Below are 17,077 nucleotides of genomic sequence, written 5' to 3' on the forward strand. Positions count from 1 at the left end.
GACTTGGGCTCTGTGTTGGGGCACACTGTTTCAAAATAATTGCCGGAATTTTATCTGGCCCAGTCGCGGCATTTGCCTTGATTCCTTGCAGCAAATTGTGGACCTCTGCTCTGCTAATTTTTATTTAGGAATTTTTTTCCTTTGCAGGGTCTTGTCTGAGCAAAAATGGGAAATTAAATCCCAAGTCACTGCGTTGAGAAATTTTTCCTGAAAGCTCTCACAAAATGAGGCAGCAATTTCCTTTGGGTCTGTCAGTGTTTTCCCATTTACGCAGAAACTAGAATTTGTGATTGGGACTTTTCTCCGGCTATTTATATATTTCCAAAAATGTTTTCAATGAATGAAATGATCGCTTAATACCTTTTAGCAAGATAGTATTAATGCTGTTTGGACTTGTTAAAGACTTTCAACATTTTAAGTTTCATTTTGAAATTTTTGTTACTTTCAGATATGTATTAATTGATACACATTTTACAGGAAAATAGCCTGGCAAGTGAACAGGGTAGAGTGGCTGAATTGCTTAACTCGAATGAATCTAATCAGCGCGCGACAAGTGCTGCTGTGGAAAAGCAACTTGAATCAGCCCGGGAAGAGTTGGCAGTTGCCAAGGCTAGAGCTTCTGAAATATCTGCTCAACTGGACATAGTAGAGAATGCAAAAAAAGAGGCAGATGTTAAGGCAAAGAGAGAGATTTCCGATCTCCAAGTACAGATTGATGAAAGAAAATATTTTCAAACTATTCTAAATCTTATCACGGAGTTACAGAAAAAACTTAGTGACATGGAGAGCGGACGAACATTTGATGTCAAGAAGTTGGAGCTCCAGGTAAAAGAAAAGGAGCAAGAGGTCAGGTCATTGAACATTCAACTCAAGTCTGCGCAGTTGGACAGTGGAGCATCCGGCAAAAAGGTACTTGACCTGCAAGAGGAATGTAGCAGAAAAACTAAAGGTATACATAGTTTCAAATACTTTTCCTTGTGACGGTTGAACAAACCTAGTGGCATATTGAGGTTTTTATATTTTTGTCTGGTATACCGCGATGTTTTGCATTTTATTTTAAAATAATTTCTGCTTTAGAGATATTTCAATTAGTTTATTATACTTATCCAGTTGCAAATAATTTTAACTTCATTTAAATAAATTTAATGAAAGAATTAAGAAATCCGCGGTTGCAATATTTTTAGGGTATGAGATGTTATTATTGATGTTTATTTCTCCAAATTATTACATTATCACATTGTTAACATACAATTGTGGAAAACAAATTTATTTGAAAAGAAATTAATTGTGGGACAAAACGGTTCGTCTCGTCGCCAATTTGGTGTAGCTTGTTCGGCCTTGGAAAAGGCCTCTAATTGTAAGTTCGAGGGCGGCCTGCGATTGCTCTCCGGAAGAGAGAACGTGAGAGAGACGTGCGTACAGTTCAAAGGATTCAAGATTTATTTATTTTGTTAAGCATTATATACCACATAACATACATAGTAATAGCCGCTTTTTAAAATAAGTCAGTGTACCTTGCATTATTTAAGCGATAAAATTCGATCAAGTCATAGAATTTATGCTCTAATACATATAAGATTTTACCATTTTTACAAAAACCTCGTCATTATCGAGGACTTTTAAAGATTTCGGTAATGCATTAAATAATTTAAATATTCTTGGTATCATGATTTCTGGATTTTCTACAGATTTCTTAAGCTTAACTTCTAGGGTTTATTGGATTTGTACCAAATTTCCAATATTTACAAGTGCTAAACATAACACCCAATGTTAACAATGTGATGTAACAAATTAACAATGATAATAATAATAATGGACTAATCTATTGAAACTGTGCCTTTTTAAGAAATTTAAACGAAAGAGGACAAATTAGCTTTAGACACCTGTTTTACACCTAGTTGTGTTCAATAAATCTATCTAATTGTAAAGACAATAAAAGAGTTGCAATAATAATAATTCAAGTAGCGAATTTAATTGAAAACATTTGAAACTACAGAATTGGAAAAAGAGTTGGCGGAAAAGAAGCATGCATATGAGGATTTGACCATACAGTACGAGCAACTTGAAACTGAACACGTAGTCACAAAGGCGCAACTCACCATGGACAGGGAAAAAGCTGAGGGCACTGTCGATATGGCGCACAATGAACTCGCCACCCTCAAGAGAGAACTGCAAGCCTTGAGAGAGACTTACAACAGAAAACAAGATGATTGGATCAAGGAAAAGCTTAAAATGCAGGTATAATAAAATATTCAGTTGCGTAAAAATGAAAATACTGTGGAAATTTTAGTCCGTGATTAGGGAACTAGAAGAAAACCTGCAGAGAACTGGCGGTGATTCCATGGAGATCAAACGTCTCAAGGCTATTCTGGATGAGAAGGCAACAGAAAATGAAATAACTAAGCATGAGCTTGATGTAATGAACGATCAGCATTCAATCTTAAAAAAAGAGGCTGATGACTTGAGGAGTAAATTGGAGGACTATGACCGTGTAGGTAAAATCCAGAGGAACATGAACGCTGACTCAGCCGCTCAAGACAAGGAATTGAAACAGCTCAAGGCCAAGTGAGTAACAATATGGAAATAGGAAATATGATTAAATTTTTGGATCAAATACTCTTTTACAGGATTTCCCAGGAAGAAAAATCACACAAGGCTGAAGTTGCGCAGCTCAAACTCCGCTACGACAGTCGCGTGGCTTTGATCAGTGAAGAAATGCAAACATTGCAGAACCAAGTTTCCAAATTCAAAAAGGAGAGAGACTCTCAGAGGCACATGCTTGAGGCAGCTCAGAAAACCATTGGCGAACTGAGAGCGTCAGGTGGTGGAGGTAAAACTACATCAATCCCATATCATTTGGAGCCAGGAGAGGAGGTAAGAATCTCTTTATTTCATTTTTTGCGTATCCATATAAATTTTTCCAATAATCCAAGTCTAGTCGTCAAATTTTGACCAGCATATTACAGCTCAATCTTTCAAATTTACACTTTTAAAATATTAGGAATGAATGAGATAACTATTTCATATTTTATGTTCTCCATTTAATGGTTTTCAAACTAGAGCTCTCGCCCCGCGCGCCCTGACTTTGCAGGATCAGATTAAGAAAATCTTTATTTCTACATTATCAGCCAATTGTACCAACCACTGTGTGCCGGTTTTTATTATACTCAAATAAAAAAAAATTCCAGTCTGAAGAAACACAAACAAAAATTGCCTCTCTGGAACAGTCTCTCGCGTGTTTGGAGGATGAGTTATCAGACTCAAAATTGGAGGCATCAAAACTAAAAACGGAGCTCCTTTCTGAGCGATCTGCTTGGGAAGTAAAAATCAGTGAAATGCAATCCAGACTCAATGAGGTTAAATTTACATTTGTAATTTGATGATCTTTATTTACTGATATGATATGAAATTAGTTTGAAGAAGACAGACTGATTAGCACGGGGCGAACAAAGATTCCGGGAATGCGAACCAGAATTGAACTTGCTTGGCAGAAGGAAAGAGAAGAGCAGCACCGGCTCTTGCAGGAGACCTCCACCCTAGCGAGAGATTTGCGCCAGACACTATTTGAGGTTGAAAGGGAACGCGACAAGGAAAGGTTGGAGTCCAAGAGAAAGGTAGATCAAATCAAGAAATCAATGGAGGAGGAGCTGGAAGAAAACAGAAGGAAAATCACAGAGGTATCGATAATTGAAAAATTGAAATCGGGTTCCTCGTAATGAAACTATAAAAAGACAACGGACCCCAAAAGATGACCTGTGGTCTGCTGGTACTGTTAAAACCTAGGGTTTAGTTGTGTTAAAACTAGAACTATGTGGGGAGAATTTATGAAAAATTAAATATTAAACTGAAATATAAATTTATAAAGCGTATCTAATAAACAGTATATTTATATTATTATTTTTAATTATAAATTGCTTAAAAATTAATAAAATTTTATTTTATAGATGCAATATGACCTTCTTGAATTGCGAGATGCGCATGCCAAAATCAGAACCACAAATGAGAAGATGAGGCGTGAGAGGGAAAGACATGAGAAGGAAAGAGATGAGATTAGACAATTGGCAAATGTTAGGAAGCGACAGGATGCCGAAGAAGAGCGCAAAGTCAATGCTCTGTTAGAACAAATTGAGGAACTGATGAGATTGACACCCGACTTGTTCCGAAGTAGTAAAGATGCTACTGGCTCAACTCTAGCCTTGCCTTCTGCCCCTAAGAGAGTAAAAGTAAAATAAGTGTCTTGAGCATTTCTGTAAATAACTTTGTATGTTTGTGCAGGGCGCTCGATCTCGTGAATCGTCTCCAGGAACGGGTGCAAGAGGTTATAACTTTGATATTAATTGTCGTTTGCTACCAATATTAACATTTTCATTACATTTTTAATTTTTAAAATGCATTCAAATTATTTTTTCCCAGTCTATTATTGAATAAAATTTTTAAATGTATTAATTTATAAAAAAATATTAGTTATTCAACTTAATATTACATAATTATTATATATATTCTTCTCAGTTGAGACAAAATCATTAGATTCAATTTTTCACGTTTTTCGACACAATTATATAAACCTCCGTTATATCAAATAACACCATCGTGGATTTACTTTTACAAAAACCACGTTGTTGGTCAGAAATTTTGCTTGGTGGGTTTTGCTTGTCGGAAGATAAACCCACGGAGACCGTGCAAGAGACCATTGGTCTCAGTGGGTCACGACCGTTCTCGTAAAGTTATCTTCCATTTTGGTCTTGGGTATACTGAGCTAATTTTTTTTAAATATTTCAATTTGTTTGAAATTTAATTTAAATCTTCTTAAACAACAGTTTTTCAGTTAAATTAAACTTTAAACTTGGTCAAAACCGAGGTTAACTGCGGTGGATGGGGTCATATATTTTGATCTTGGAAGTTTTAACAAAATTCTTGCTAGATTCAGTGCTATTTTGTCCAACGGTGCCTTTTTCTCAAACAAACAAATTGTTATTTCAAAAATTAAATAAAATGTCATGTAACAATTGGATGAATAAACAACAATAATAGTTAAGGAAATGAAGATTCGGGCTTTTCCTCGTTGCAAAAAATTGTTTTTTATTCAAAAACAAACGGCTCTACCAGTTTCGGTCACGGTCTGCGACCCTATTTCATGAGCAAGAAAAAATACAAAAAATCAGCAAAATTTAAAAACCTCATTTTAACATAAAAATAAAAATCTTAAAACTAACAAATTCAAGTACCAACCTATTTCATGAGCAAACGCGCTGCTCGCTGACTAATACAAGAATGAGCTAGCTAAAGACAGATTGATTGGGGGAGGTGATCTTTATTGGGTGATTAGCGCGCGGCGCGGCCGACCACGGGGGCGCCGAATGACGTCGGGCACATTATGCGTTTTCGAGAAAAAGCTGTTTGCTTCCTCTCTCAAAAAGGACATCCACCTTTGATCGAATTGGTGGCTCGGTTGGCTTATTACATTATTACCGCATGCCATTGCCATTGCTTCCAGCACTTTTCTTTTTGATTGATTTTGTTCGAATTTAATAACCGTTGCATCTGACCATGCAAAAGAGTGGCCAAATTCAGTTGCGTGTTGAGCTATTTGAAAACCATTGCTGTCCGTCCCAATTGAAGCCGGATCAAAAGTTTTTGAAATTGCCCTTTTATGCTCGTCAAATCGGAAATAAACGTGTCTTTTTGTCTCCCCAATGTAAACTGAAGAGCAATCGGCGCATGGCACGCGGTATACACAATTACGCAGAGCAGGTTCACATTTGGGTTTTACATGCATTAAACATTTTCGCAGATTTGAAGAGTTTGAGAAAGCAACTCGTACTCTGGCAACTTCTTGGCTGATGGCCCTGATTTTCTCTGATTTTCCTTTAAAATAAGGAATGACCATTGTGGTTGAAAATTGTTCGGGGGCTTTGGGTGTTGGAGGATTTTTTGCTTTATTGTGTGCTTTGTTGATAAAATTTACGGGGTAACAATTTTGACGAAGAATTTTGTAAAATTGTTGTTGGTTTTAAACCCAAATGTGAACCTGCTCTGCGTAATTGTGTATACCGCGTGCCATGCGCCGATTGCTCTTCAGTTTACATTGGGGAGACAAAAAGACACGTTTATTTCCGATTTGACGAGCATAAAAGGGCAATTTCAAAAACTTTTGATCCGGCTTCAATTGGGACGGACAGCAATGGTTTTCAAATAGCTCAACACGCAACTGAATTTGGCCACTCTTTTGCATGGTCAGATGCAACGGTTATTAAATTCGAACAAAATCAATCAAAAAGAAAAGTGCTGGAAGCAATGGCAATGGCATGCGGTAATAATGTAATAAGCCAACCGAGCCACCAATTCGATCAAAGGTGGATGTCCTTTTTGAGAGAGGAAGCAAACAGCTTTTTCTCGAAAACGCATAATGTGCCCGACGTCATTCGGCGCCCCCGTGGTCGGCCGCGCCGCGCGCTAATCACCCAATAAAGATCACCTCCCCCAATCAATCTGTCTTTAGCTAGCTCATTCTTGTATTAGTCAGCGAGCAGCGCGTTTGCTCATGAAATAGGTTGGTACTTGAATTTGTTAGTTTTAAGATTTTTATTTTTATGTTAAAATGTGGTTTTTAAATTTTGCTGATTTTTTGTATTTTTTCTTGCTCATGAAATAGGGTCGCAGACCGTGACCGAAACTGGTAGAGCCGTTTGTTTTTGAATAAAAAACAATTTTTTGCAACGAGGAAAAGCCCGAATCTTCATTTCCATGATCATCTCCTCGAGTGTCAACTTCTTCAAACAAATAATAGTTAATTTTTTTTTAAAATTATATTAAAACTTTTTGTCAATGATATTTATTCTTCTTTAATTGTTAATGCTTTAAAAAAATGCAGATGTCTGCTAAAACGCCCGACACCAAAACACTGAAAAAAAAAACGTTCTGACTAATGCAAGCAAAAAATGCGTCAATGAGAACTCGTCTAGCGCGATTGCAAAAACAAAATAAGCGAGCTAAAATCAATTAAACAAACCTTGCGTCGGCCGCGCGTCGAATTGTGATCAATCTGACTAACCGGCGGAGTCATCTCTCGCGGCTATCGTTCGCTTCGGCCGTTTTGGCGACGATTTTCGGCCAAAATCCGCAACCAAAATAAAAAAAAAAAAACAAAAAAACAACCATGCTTGATGAAACTCCAGCTTATACTGATCACATGGTCAGCTGAATATGGCACAATTGTCATTATTTGTTTTTAACGAGAAGGGCGGCAACAAAAGAGAACCAACTCGACAAAGGTTAACAAAATGAAATGAATAAAATGAACTCGGATTTCTTGTTTAAGATTTTTAGGGACAATAAAGTGAACATTAGAAGAACAATATTAGAACCAATATAAACGAATTAATGAAATTTATCTGAACAATTTAAAAAATTGAAAGTAATTGGACTAAAAAGAACTGAAAAGGCTGAAGTGCTAGGCTAAATAGAAGACGAAAATAAAGTCTCTGATCCTACTAGTGACCCGGGTAACAAAAGGTCGTTGACCCCGGTGACCTTTGACCTTACCACAATATATTTTGCAAGTGCGGTACATCGTTGGAAAGAGCACATTAAGCGAAATATTTTGGTACCCGGAATTTTGCCGTAGCTTGATTAAAAGCAAAGTTATTGCAATATTCCCTAAGTGAAAATTTACAAATAATGAAAAATTATCGGGGGGAAATTCACATGCTAAGTTAGCACCAGCAAATCCCATGAGCAAGTTAGCATATATGTGAATATCCCCCATTATTAGATCTGCGATAATTCCGCTTCTAATAAATCTACGGCAAATTTCCGGGTACCAAAATGTTCCGCTTAATTTTTTCTTTTTAACAATGAGTCACACTTGCAAAATATATTGTGTTTAAGTTCACCGGGGTCAATGATCTTTTGTGACCAGGTCACTATGTGTGACACGCAGTCTGAAAGAACAAGTCAAGGGAATCACTTTTTGTTATTACTCATGCTATCCTAAATATAACAGGAAAATAGTTACAGAGGTTCAAAGATATTTTTTATCTTCCGGCGCTCGGAAACGTACCACGTTTTTTGAGTTTCTTATTTTTCAAATAAAAAATGGGTGATACATACCACTTTTTTTAAGAACGGATTTTTTTAGATATTGGGGTAAAACTAAAACTATATATTTTTGAAAACCTCTTTTACCTCTTAATATGGTCCTAGAAATAGGGATTGCAGGACCCTTGCCAACGCACTACCTTTCAGGAATTATCGCCGTGAGATAAATCTTTCAAATTTTCAGCATTGGTAGCCAACTAAATAATCTTTTTATTTTTAATTCTCAAAAAAATATTTATTTGGAGCAAAGCAAACATTAACATTTCCGCGAGAATTTTGTTATTGATGAATTTTGGCGACTATTCTATTTAAGTATTAATTTATAAATCTTGGATTAAAAAACAGCTCTCTGATAGTTTTATTTTATTTCTATACCAATTAATTTTTTTTTCAATTAAGCTCGGTTTTGAAAAAAATTTTATAATTAATTCGTGCCCTGAGAAAATAAGCAATTTTGAAAAATAAACAACAATAATAACAATAAAAGTGGATAACCAAAACATCGCGAGAATCAACAATCCTTATAATAATGAAATTCTTCCACAAATTAAAAATTACAAATAAACCCAGTCAAATTTCAGTTAAATTTGTAATTGAAATTTAATCATCAGGTATATATTATTCCATACATTTTTGATATTTTAATTTGAAAAAAGAAATAATTTTATATTAATATTTAAAAAAAAATTAGCTAAAAAATTTATACTTGATTTGTACTATGTTGCAAATGGGGCGCGTCGCAACGAATCATTATCGTGGTGACGACTCATAAGTCAATAAATATCAATAATAATAATATAATAATGGAAATGAAGAGATCGGGCTTTTACTCGTTGCAAAAATTGTTTTTTATTCAAAATCAAATGGCTCTACCAGTTTTGGTCACGGTCTGCAACCCTATTTCATGAGCAAACGCGCTGCTCGCTGAATAAAACAAGAATTCTTGTAATATTCTTGTATGAGTCAGCGAGCAGCGCGTTTGCTCATGAAATAGGGTCGCAGACCGTGACCGAAACTGGTAGAGCCATTTGATTTTGAATAAAAAACAATTTTTGCAACGAGGAAAAGCCCGATCTCTTCATTTACATGATCATCTCCTTGAGTGTCAATTTCTTCAAACAATAATAATAAGAAAAGAATTATCAAACTTAACTTGTCAACTTTTTTATTAAGTGGGGTTAAAATTATGCACCCTAAAATCTTCATGGAAAATTAAGAAATAAATGAACTAAATAAAATTTGATAGAACTTTCAGTTGGAGTTGAGGACAGACGTCAGGTGCTGCAGACCACTTTGAGCAGGCTAACAGAAGCCACCGCAGAATTGAGGAAACATAAAAAATCAGGCGAAGATGACAAAGATAGGGAAAGGGCAAGAAGATTTTTTGGCCTTAGAAGGTTGAATAAATATTATTATTATTATCTATAAGTTAAATTAGAAAGAGTCTTGAATCATTTACAACTAATTTATATTTTTTTGAAAAGAGAAGCAACCTGTGAACAAGACGCAACTTGTCCACAGGTTGCTTCTTGTCGACAACTAATTCATTCACAAAATTTAGGGCTGCTTCATCAGAGACTGAGCCTGCCCCTGAGGATTCTAAGAAGAGCAAGCTGAATGGCTCAGGCAAGAAGGGTGGTCTCTTTAGGAAGTCCCTTTCTCTTGAGCAAACTGGTGGAACAGGCCAAGACCAAGTACGTATAGTCATAGAAAAAGAATTAAATATTTTTTAAATTGTATTGTTTATTTTCAGAATATTTGGAAAGGCGAAGGAGGCAGCACAAGCAGTCTTGAAGTTGGGTCTGAATTGTCTCTAGAAACAAGGTTTCTGAGCCTTTCGAGGAGGGAAACAAGTTTAGACAGGCTATCTACAGATTCTACACAGAGTGAGATTTTGTCGAATAAAAAGAAGAATAAAGGATTCCTTGGCAAGCTGAAGAAGCTAGCCAGTTCAAGGAGCATTGATGATGGAGGCGAGGTATCAAAAACATGATTTATGTTTTTTATTAGAATATAATTTTTATGCGTTGGTGACAAAATGCCATATGCGTGGTCAAAATGCATTCTAAACAATCGTTTAAGGTCAAGACGCAACGCAACTTGACACGACAAAAATGTCTTGATCGAGACGTAAAATTACTTTCTGTCTTGTGTCTCCGTTGACCAGAATTATTTAGTAATCTTCTTGGCAATCTCAAGGCTCTGCTGCCAAACATTACTAGGAGCAGCGTGTAAATAGAAAACGTGATGTTTTGCAGCACTTCAGAGCAAATATTACACAAGAACAATAGCAGAAGGAGTATTAGAAAAAAGCAACAAAATAATTAATAAATTAAATTTACAATTTCATCTCTGAAACAATAAATGAGTTTTAATTTTTATATTTCGAAATTATGTTCATGAAAATGAATATAAAAAATTCAAAATGAAATCAAATAATATTTGAATAGTTCATTCATTTTATTTTACTCCAAACAAGTCTAACAGTCAATTGTAAAAAATTGGCAGAAAAATAGGTACACAAGCTGCTAGTGAAACTAATTTTTTTTTTTTTAATTTTTTTTAGAGTCAGGCCGGCCTCTTGGTCGGCCTGTGCCCTTTATTGGTGGTACAGAGGGCACCACCCAATAATTTTTTTTTTTTTTTTCAAAAACCGAGTGATTTGAATTTCAAATCGGCTTTTCCTCGATGGGTTTTTTTGAGTTGTTTATTGTTTCAGAAAAATAATATCCTGCTCTACATGTTTTGGCTGCATAATGCGGGCTGCATAATAACCGAGTATTTACCAAGAGGCGATAAATACTTGGATACTCGCCGCACTGCAGCCTAAACTATTGGAAAAAAGTTGAAATTTGTTTAACATGCCTTTCACTCAAATAATCCGGACGGAATAATCAAGATTGTTAAATCAAGCGTGTCCAGCAAATTTCAACAATTCCCATTTGTTGTATACAATCGAGATAAATTCTGGCCAATTTTTACATAGTAAATATATCAAATTAAGTGATTTAGGAGCAAAATAATTGCTAACAAAGACACTTCTTTGAGTTCTTTGGAACCTTGCAGTTTTGTGCCAACAAGTAATTTAAGTGTAATAATTGTATGCTTATATAAACAATACTTAATTTGAACTACATTCAAATGAAAGTTTGAAATATGATAAAAACATGAGTTATTATAGGCAAGAAATTGAAGTGATTATTTTATTTTTCTAGAAAAATAAAAACTAAATAAATAATATTAAAACTGTTTCGATAATTAATTTTCCAATCTACTCATGCTATTGTTCAATAAATGCCCCCAGATTATGGTAGGTAGTAGTGCCTTTCGTTTGCCTCTTGACCAAGATACTATTTACCAATATTAATAAATTTGACAATTAGTCATTAGGAGGTTCTGGATCTGACATTTCTGTTGATGCTTCTGTAACTGACAAGAAAGACAAAAAGGGCAAGTTGCTAGGCCTTTTCAAGAGAGCGCCTTCTAGAAGTTCCAGGTAATATATAAAAAATTTCTAAGAATAACTCAAATGAAGTAAAAATCGCCTCCACTATAAAAGGGAGTGCGAGAGACTTGAGAAGTGCATATAAGTAACTGATACGTCTGATCAGGGTTCCAGACCTAGGGGACTTTCACTTTTTGACTTGACGCTCTTTGCAGCGCTCAGGGACTTAAAATTTCCTCAGGTATGCCCAAAAGGTGTGCTGCCTTAGAAATCATGACATGACTCGTTTCTTGTTTTGGTTGATGGCAAGATTGAACAGATTTATCAGCAAGATTGAACATAAAGTGCTAACTTGCACAAATTATTAAAATGCGTAAATCCTCCGCTCTAAGATTGGAATTTGTAGTGAAAAATGAAATTCAACCAAAATTATTTCTCAAATAATATGATAAAATTGTCTCTCAAGGCATAAAATTCCTAACCTTAAACAGATGTATTTGTTGAGAAGTTAAATTAGGAAAAAATCCACCACTTGGAAAATAAAAATTCAGTTTACAATATTCTGCTCAAATTTTTCGGCTCTGAAAACCCGCTCATTGTCCATCCGACAAAAAAAGGGGCCAGTGCCGCCGCGCAACGATTTGAAAATTAAATTTTCACAATAAAGAATTTAAGGTTCTCACTGCCTTTGAATTGCTTTACAGTGTAATAAAATCTGTAACATCTAACATCACACCCTAAGGCCATAAAAGAGATGCAATAATAATAATATGCACATTAAAAGTCTCTCACATCGTCCCTTTATGGCTTGATAACTTATGAGATTATTTTGTAATTTTGATTAGCGTGGACAAAGAGGCGGCTTCGTTGGGTGGCAGCACAGATTCTCTGCAGAGACCTTTGAGGGCGTCAAGTGCCTCCCGGCCATTGGCACCATCGACGATTCCAGCCTCCACTCCTGCACCAGCTGCAAATCGCTATGTCCGTTAGCTATATAGAGGCCCCTTTTCAGAAGCATTATCATTCATTTGATAATTTAAATGGTGTGGACGCTCAATCTTAAATTAATTTTTTTATTTTTCAAAATTTTCTCTCTGCTGCATGCTTTCAAATTACATTGCAAATTATCCATTTGTTGGAAACGCGCGCATATATGGATCGAATTACATTAGCGTTATAAGAATTTCAAAATGGCCCTCGACTTCTATGTAACCTTAACCGATAAAAATGGAAATTGATAAGTAAAAACATTGTCCCTGTTGGAAGTGAAGTTTCTGATTGAAAAGACATTTTTTTTTACATCTTCCCAAAAAGCCAGTCATCCTTGAATTCTCAAAAACCAAACCCATCCAATACTCTTTTCACCTCGGCCCAGAGTTGGTCCAAGGCCCACAACGGCAACAGTGTTATCAGCCCTTGATATTGAGCAGGCCTGACAGCTACCGCTAGTGCCATTCCCGAGAGGGATAGACGATTAAGACGATTAAAAAAGGGGATTGAGGAACATTCACATTTAACATAATCATGGAACAAATATATGTGTTCAATAATCAATGAATTTTTTAAAACTTGCATGAGGTGCGTTAAAAGAAAGAAATCGCCTCACAAGCTGAGTCTGCGGCCATAACATTTTTGCTTATCCACAAAGTCTTTGAATGTGTAGAGGAATTTGTACCAAGGAAAAAAATCGGTGGCGCCAAAAGAAGACTTCTCCCATGGCTGGATAAATACACAAACTCGCTGATCAAAATTCGCGACCAGCTCTACAAAAAATGGCAAACGGAAAAAACGCTCCCGGCGCGGCAAGCATTCCTAGCAGCCAGAAAAACAACGCAATCTGCCATTCGGTCGGCGCGAAATAAATGGCTATGGCAGCTCGGAAAAGGCCCTGATGGCAACAATGAGTTCTGGCGGTACATTAATTCAAAAACAAAGGTGCCGAATAATAATGCCAGTTTTGAGCTCAATGGGAAAAATATTGTCGAGCCCCGCGAGGTGGCAGCCGGCTTCAGTGACACCTTCAAGAGTAATTTCTCGCAGGCCACAAATATTTTCCCATTTATTAGGCGCACACCGGCGAGCGTAAATTCCTCGGCTACTACACTATGCGAGATAGTATGCATACCTTGGCTGGTGCACAATGAATTGCAGGCAATAAAAGCGAATGCAGCCGCGGGCCCCGATGGAGTGCCGGCTGTGCTGCTGAAAAACTGCGCCGCCTCTCTTTCTCCAAGCCTTTCGCACCTCTTTCAAAAGTCTCTCGAGACTGGCGAACTTCCCGCAGACTGGAAAACTGCAGCAGTGACGCCCATCTTCAAGGACGGCGACAAGCAGGACATGAAAAACTACAGGCCAATCAGCGTCACGTCTCTAGTCGGGAAAGCGCTGGAAAGAATAATCCGAGACCAAATTTCCCAATTTCTGGAAAGAGAAAGTTTAATTCCTGCGTGCCAACACGGATTTCGCTCAAAACGGAGCTGCACAACTCTCTTGACAGGTGTGATTGACAAATGGACGGCAACCCTGGACAAGACAAGTGGTGCGCACATTCATGCAGTTTTTCTGGACTGGAGCAAGGCCTTCGACAGGGTGCCGCACGCACGGCTCCTTTCAAAGCTCGCCCACTACGGCATAAAAGGGCGGCTGCTTAAGTGGGTGGAAAATTTTCTCGTCGGCCGAACTCAGTTCGTCTCCTTCAATGGCGCACAATCCGAGCCCTGTGAGGTCTCGTCCGGAGTAATTCAGGGCAGTGTTTTGGGGCCTCTCCTCTTCAACATTTTCGTGGCTGACCTCCCTGAGGTCGTGGGCAACAGCACCCTGGTTCAGTACGCCGACGACGCGACCATCTACATGGAAATCGACTCTCCCGAAAACGCCGACGAGCTGCAGGAAGATCTGTGCAACATTGACGTGTGGTGTTCAAATAACGGAATGAGCCTTAACGCGAAAAAGTGCAAAGTGATGGACATTTCTCACGCGCGCGATCGGTTGGAGTTCGTCTACAACCTCGGTGAATCGGTGCTCGAGTTCGTGGACAAGGAGCGAATGCTCGGCGTCCACATCTCGAGGGATCTCCGGTGGCAGGTCCACACGGACATTGTGTGCAGCAAGGCGTCCCAATCTCTCGGTTTTGCGGCCCGAAACTTGCGCGGCTGCACCCCCCGCGTCAAAAGAATTGCGTATCTCTCACTCGTCAAGCCAACTATGACTTACGGTCTCCCTGCGTGGCACCCCACGTTGCAGGAGAACGTCAACAAACTCAACCGAGTGCAGAATCGGGCACTGCACTTCATCTACGGCCGCAACCCTCCGCCGCCAATTGAGCAGAGAATTATGCCCATTGACATGCACCTCAGGTACACCGACCTCTACTTCTTCAAAAAGTGCCTGAGCGGCGAGACGGACTTTGACGCGCGCGCCCGAATTGTAACGGGTCGTAAGCTGAGAGGCGACGACAAACAGGACCCCCGCCTCCAGCCACCCTCGGCCAACAACAAGTTCGGTCGCGGCGCTTTCTCCTTCAGGATAGTCAAGCCTTGGAACGACCTGCCACCTGCCCTTAAAAACTGTCCCTCAAGCAATTTTCCCTCCCTCTGCAAGGAGCACTTGTGGCAGTAATTCAAGATGAAGATTTTAAAGTGTTTGTGATATCGTTTTTTTTTTCCGATAGTGTGGGTTTACCGCGGCGGCCGTATCTCTTTTGATGTCGGGCGTTTTAGCAGACATCTGCTAGTTGTAAACCCTTTCTTCTCTTTTTTCCAATTTAAAATTTTTGTATTGACCGAGAAGAATAAATAATAATAATAAAAATATAAAGCAATTGTCGTAACTCCTAACCACTAGATTATCACGGCCAGAATCCGTTAACACACTTGAGGGCATCAAAATCAATAGAAGCATATCTGGAGTGTGGAGCGGCTTTAAAAGCATTGTGCATTCAAAATTCTTAACATGCAAGTCGTTATTATGCTATTAGTTTCATTTTTCTTTCAATAAATCCAGCTATTTAGGACAGTTAAGTGTGTGTGAGTGTATGTGCGGGTTATTATATTTTGCTTCTGACTGATATAAGCATCAAGTATGTGCACATTGGGCACTGAAACTGGTATTTAACAAATTTATTGAAAATAAACTGTAATGTGACTTCAAGTGGGTCAAGTGAGGACAAAGTTATGTCTACTCGTTACTGAAATTCCAGAGCCAGAGGACAATCTCGATGATTTTTATTATTAATTGTTAGCTGCTAAATTTTCTGAATCCACATTTATTTTTTTAGATGGCATTTTATTATTATGTATTTTTTTTTGCATCAGAAGCACGTGACAATTTAGAGCTATTTTTTTTATAACATGGAGATATTTCAATAATGAACTGGACTGTTAAGAGTTCTCAAATATACATGACAAAATTGTTTCGTATCAATGCACTTCTTTATATTTTTCTTGGCGAAGTTGACATCGTAAGATTTGGAACTGGCAATTTGTTTGGTCCAGCTCCAAGCAACCACGCCAAGAGCACCAATCAGGCCGAGTCGTAAGCGTAAATGTAGCCTTGCTGCTGAAGGACAAACAGTCTTTTCTCGACTGCGTCTTTGTCTGAAGAGCAATAATTTTCCCATTAAATAAACAGAGATTGAATACATACAATTGGCCAACCTACATTTTGATAGAAGTGCTTTATCATGGTCGTGTTGGACTTGCTGCGACAGACTGTGCAGTAAAATCTGAGCAGTTTGATACCGATGGAAACAGTCCTGAGGATTTCCAAATAGTTCATCTAAGGCGGCTGACTGACACTGTTTGAACATATCAAGAGTTAATTATTTGGGTTGCTATGTATATTCTTATTTAATCTGCAATATCACAGTGTAAATACATCAAATCATAATCTCATGCTAATCCATTAAACACAATTGTAATAATAATAAATACTTTGAACAAAATTTAGTCAATTTTACCATTTCTATCGCATAATTATAAAGAATTCTGTCTGCTGTGATACTAGTGTTGGGATCAACTCCTGCTCTTTGAAGCAAGCTGGGCATGTTAAGTTGTTTGCATGTGGTCAGGCAGTAGTGGAACTTCTCATTTAACTTGGATACGACTGGGAAAGAAATAATGTAAATTTACAACTTTTTTGTTCAGTTTTCAAAATCACCATTTTTCACAGTGAATGACGGTTGCAGACGTCCTGCTTTGAGTTCCTGGTTGGCCAAATTGAGGCCTGAGGATAGCAGCTGCAGAGCACGCACCAGCAGAACCAACTGCTCTGCTCTACGCTGTCCGTCAGTGCATTGATTGCCCTGTCCTGGTGACCCAGGAGACCCTGCTTGGGGCATGGCCACGCTTTCAGCCAGTCCTTGCAAAGGGGTGGCACGGGAACGAGCTAGCTCAATTACGCAATCCACCAGAGCCAGGACAAAATTCAGTTTTGCTAAAGTCTCATTGTGCTCTCTCTGCAAAAAAAAAAACCCCCAATGATTAAGACAAGCGTGAAATTTTTTTTGAGACTTTGTTTTGGCACTATCAATATTAT

General features: G+C 37.8%; 2 protein-coding genes and 1 long non-coding RNA gene across 11 annotated transcripts in view; 2 read left to right on the plus strand and 1 right to left on the minus strand.

The window, feature by feature from the left end:
- Positions 1–12,827, plus strand: part of LOC132201592 (myosin-11) — a 31,288-nt gene extending 18,461 nt beyond the window's left edge. For 4 of the 8 annotated variants that reach the window (XM_059627852.1, XM_059627849.1, XM_059627850.1 and 1 more), the window contains exons 17-30: positions 478–705; positions 766–949; positions 1,997–2,238; positions 2,291–2,565; positions 2,628–2,874; positions 3,189–3,356; positions 3,414–3,677; positions 3,945–4,223; positions 4,276–4,318; positions 9,344–9,494; positions 9,659–9,791; positions 9,851–10,075; positions 11,481–11,593; positions 12,388–12,827. In XM_059627852.1, coding sequence (XP_059483835.1) covers positions 478–705; positions 766–949; positions 1,997–2,238; positions 2,291–2,565; positions 2,628–2,874; positions 3,189–3,356; positions 3,414–3,677; positions 3,945–4,223; positions 4,276–4,318; positions 9,344–9,494; positions 9,659–9,791; positions 9,851–10,075; positions 11,481–11,593; positions 12,388–12,532 — 2,697 coding nt within the window. In that variant the 3' untranslated portion in view covers positions 12,533–12,827. The remainder of the gene's footprint in view (positions 1–477; positions 706–765; positions 950–1,996; positions 2,239–2,290; positions 2,566–2,627; positions 2,875–3,188; positions 3,357–3,413; positions 3,678–3,944; positions 4,224–4,275; positions 4,319–9,343; positions 9,495–9,658; positions 9,792–9,850; positions 10,076–11,480; positions 11,594–12,387) is intronic. The other 4 variants (XR_009442290.1, XM_059627853.1, XM_059627851.1 and 1 more) reach the window with 4 other exon arrangements.
- LOC132201601 (uncharacterized) lies at positions 4,327–7,154 on the plus strand. The gene is made up of 2 exons (XR_009442292.1): positions 4,327–6,550; positions 6,653–7,154. It is a non-coding gene; the product is annotated as an uncharacterized LOC132201601 (long non-coding RNA).
- A 2,536-nt stretch (positions 12,828–15,363) lies between the features above and the next one.
- Positions 15,364–17,077, minus strand: part of LOC132201593 (serine/threonine-protein kinase ULK2) — a 43,978-nt gene continuing 42,264 nt past the window's right edge. For both annotated transcript variants that reach the window (XM_059627857.1, XM_059627858.1), the window contains 4 exons: positions 16,700–16,997; positions 16,500–16,645; positions 16,202–16,337; positions 15,364–16,137 (listed from right to left, as the gene is read on the minus strand). In XM_059627857.1, the coding sequence (XP_059483840.1) occupies positions 16,064–16,137; positions 16,202–16,337; positions 16,500–16,645; positions 16,700–16,997 (654 nt within the window). In that variant the 3' untranslated portion in view covers positions 15,364–16,063. The remainder of the gene's footprint in view (positions 16,138–16,201; positions 16,338–16,499; positions 16,646–16,699; positions 16,998–17,077) is intronic.

This window comes from Neocloeon triangulifer, unplaced genomic scaffold, assembly GCF_031216515.1.
Source record: "Neocloeon triangulifer isolate White Clay Creek 2 clone unplaced genomic scaffold, ASM3121651v1 ptg000014l, whole genome shotgun sequence".
NCBI lineage: Eukaryota > Metazoa > Arthropoda > Insecta > Ephemeroptera > Baetidae > Neocloeon > Neocloeon triangulifer.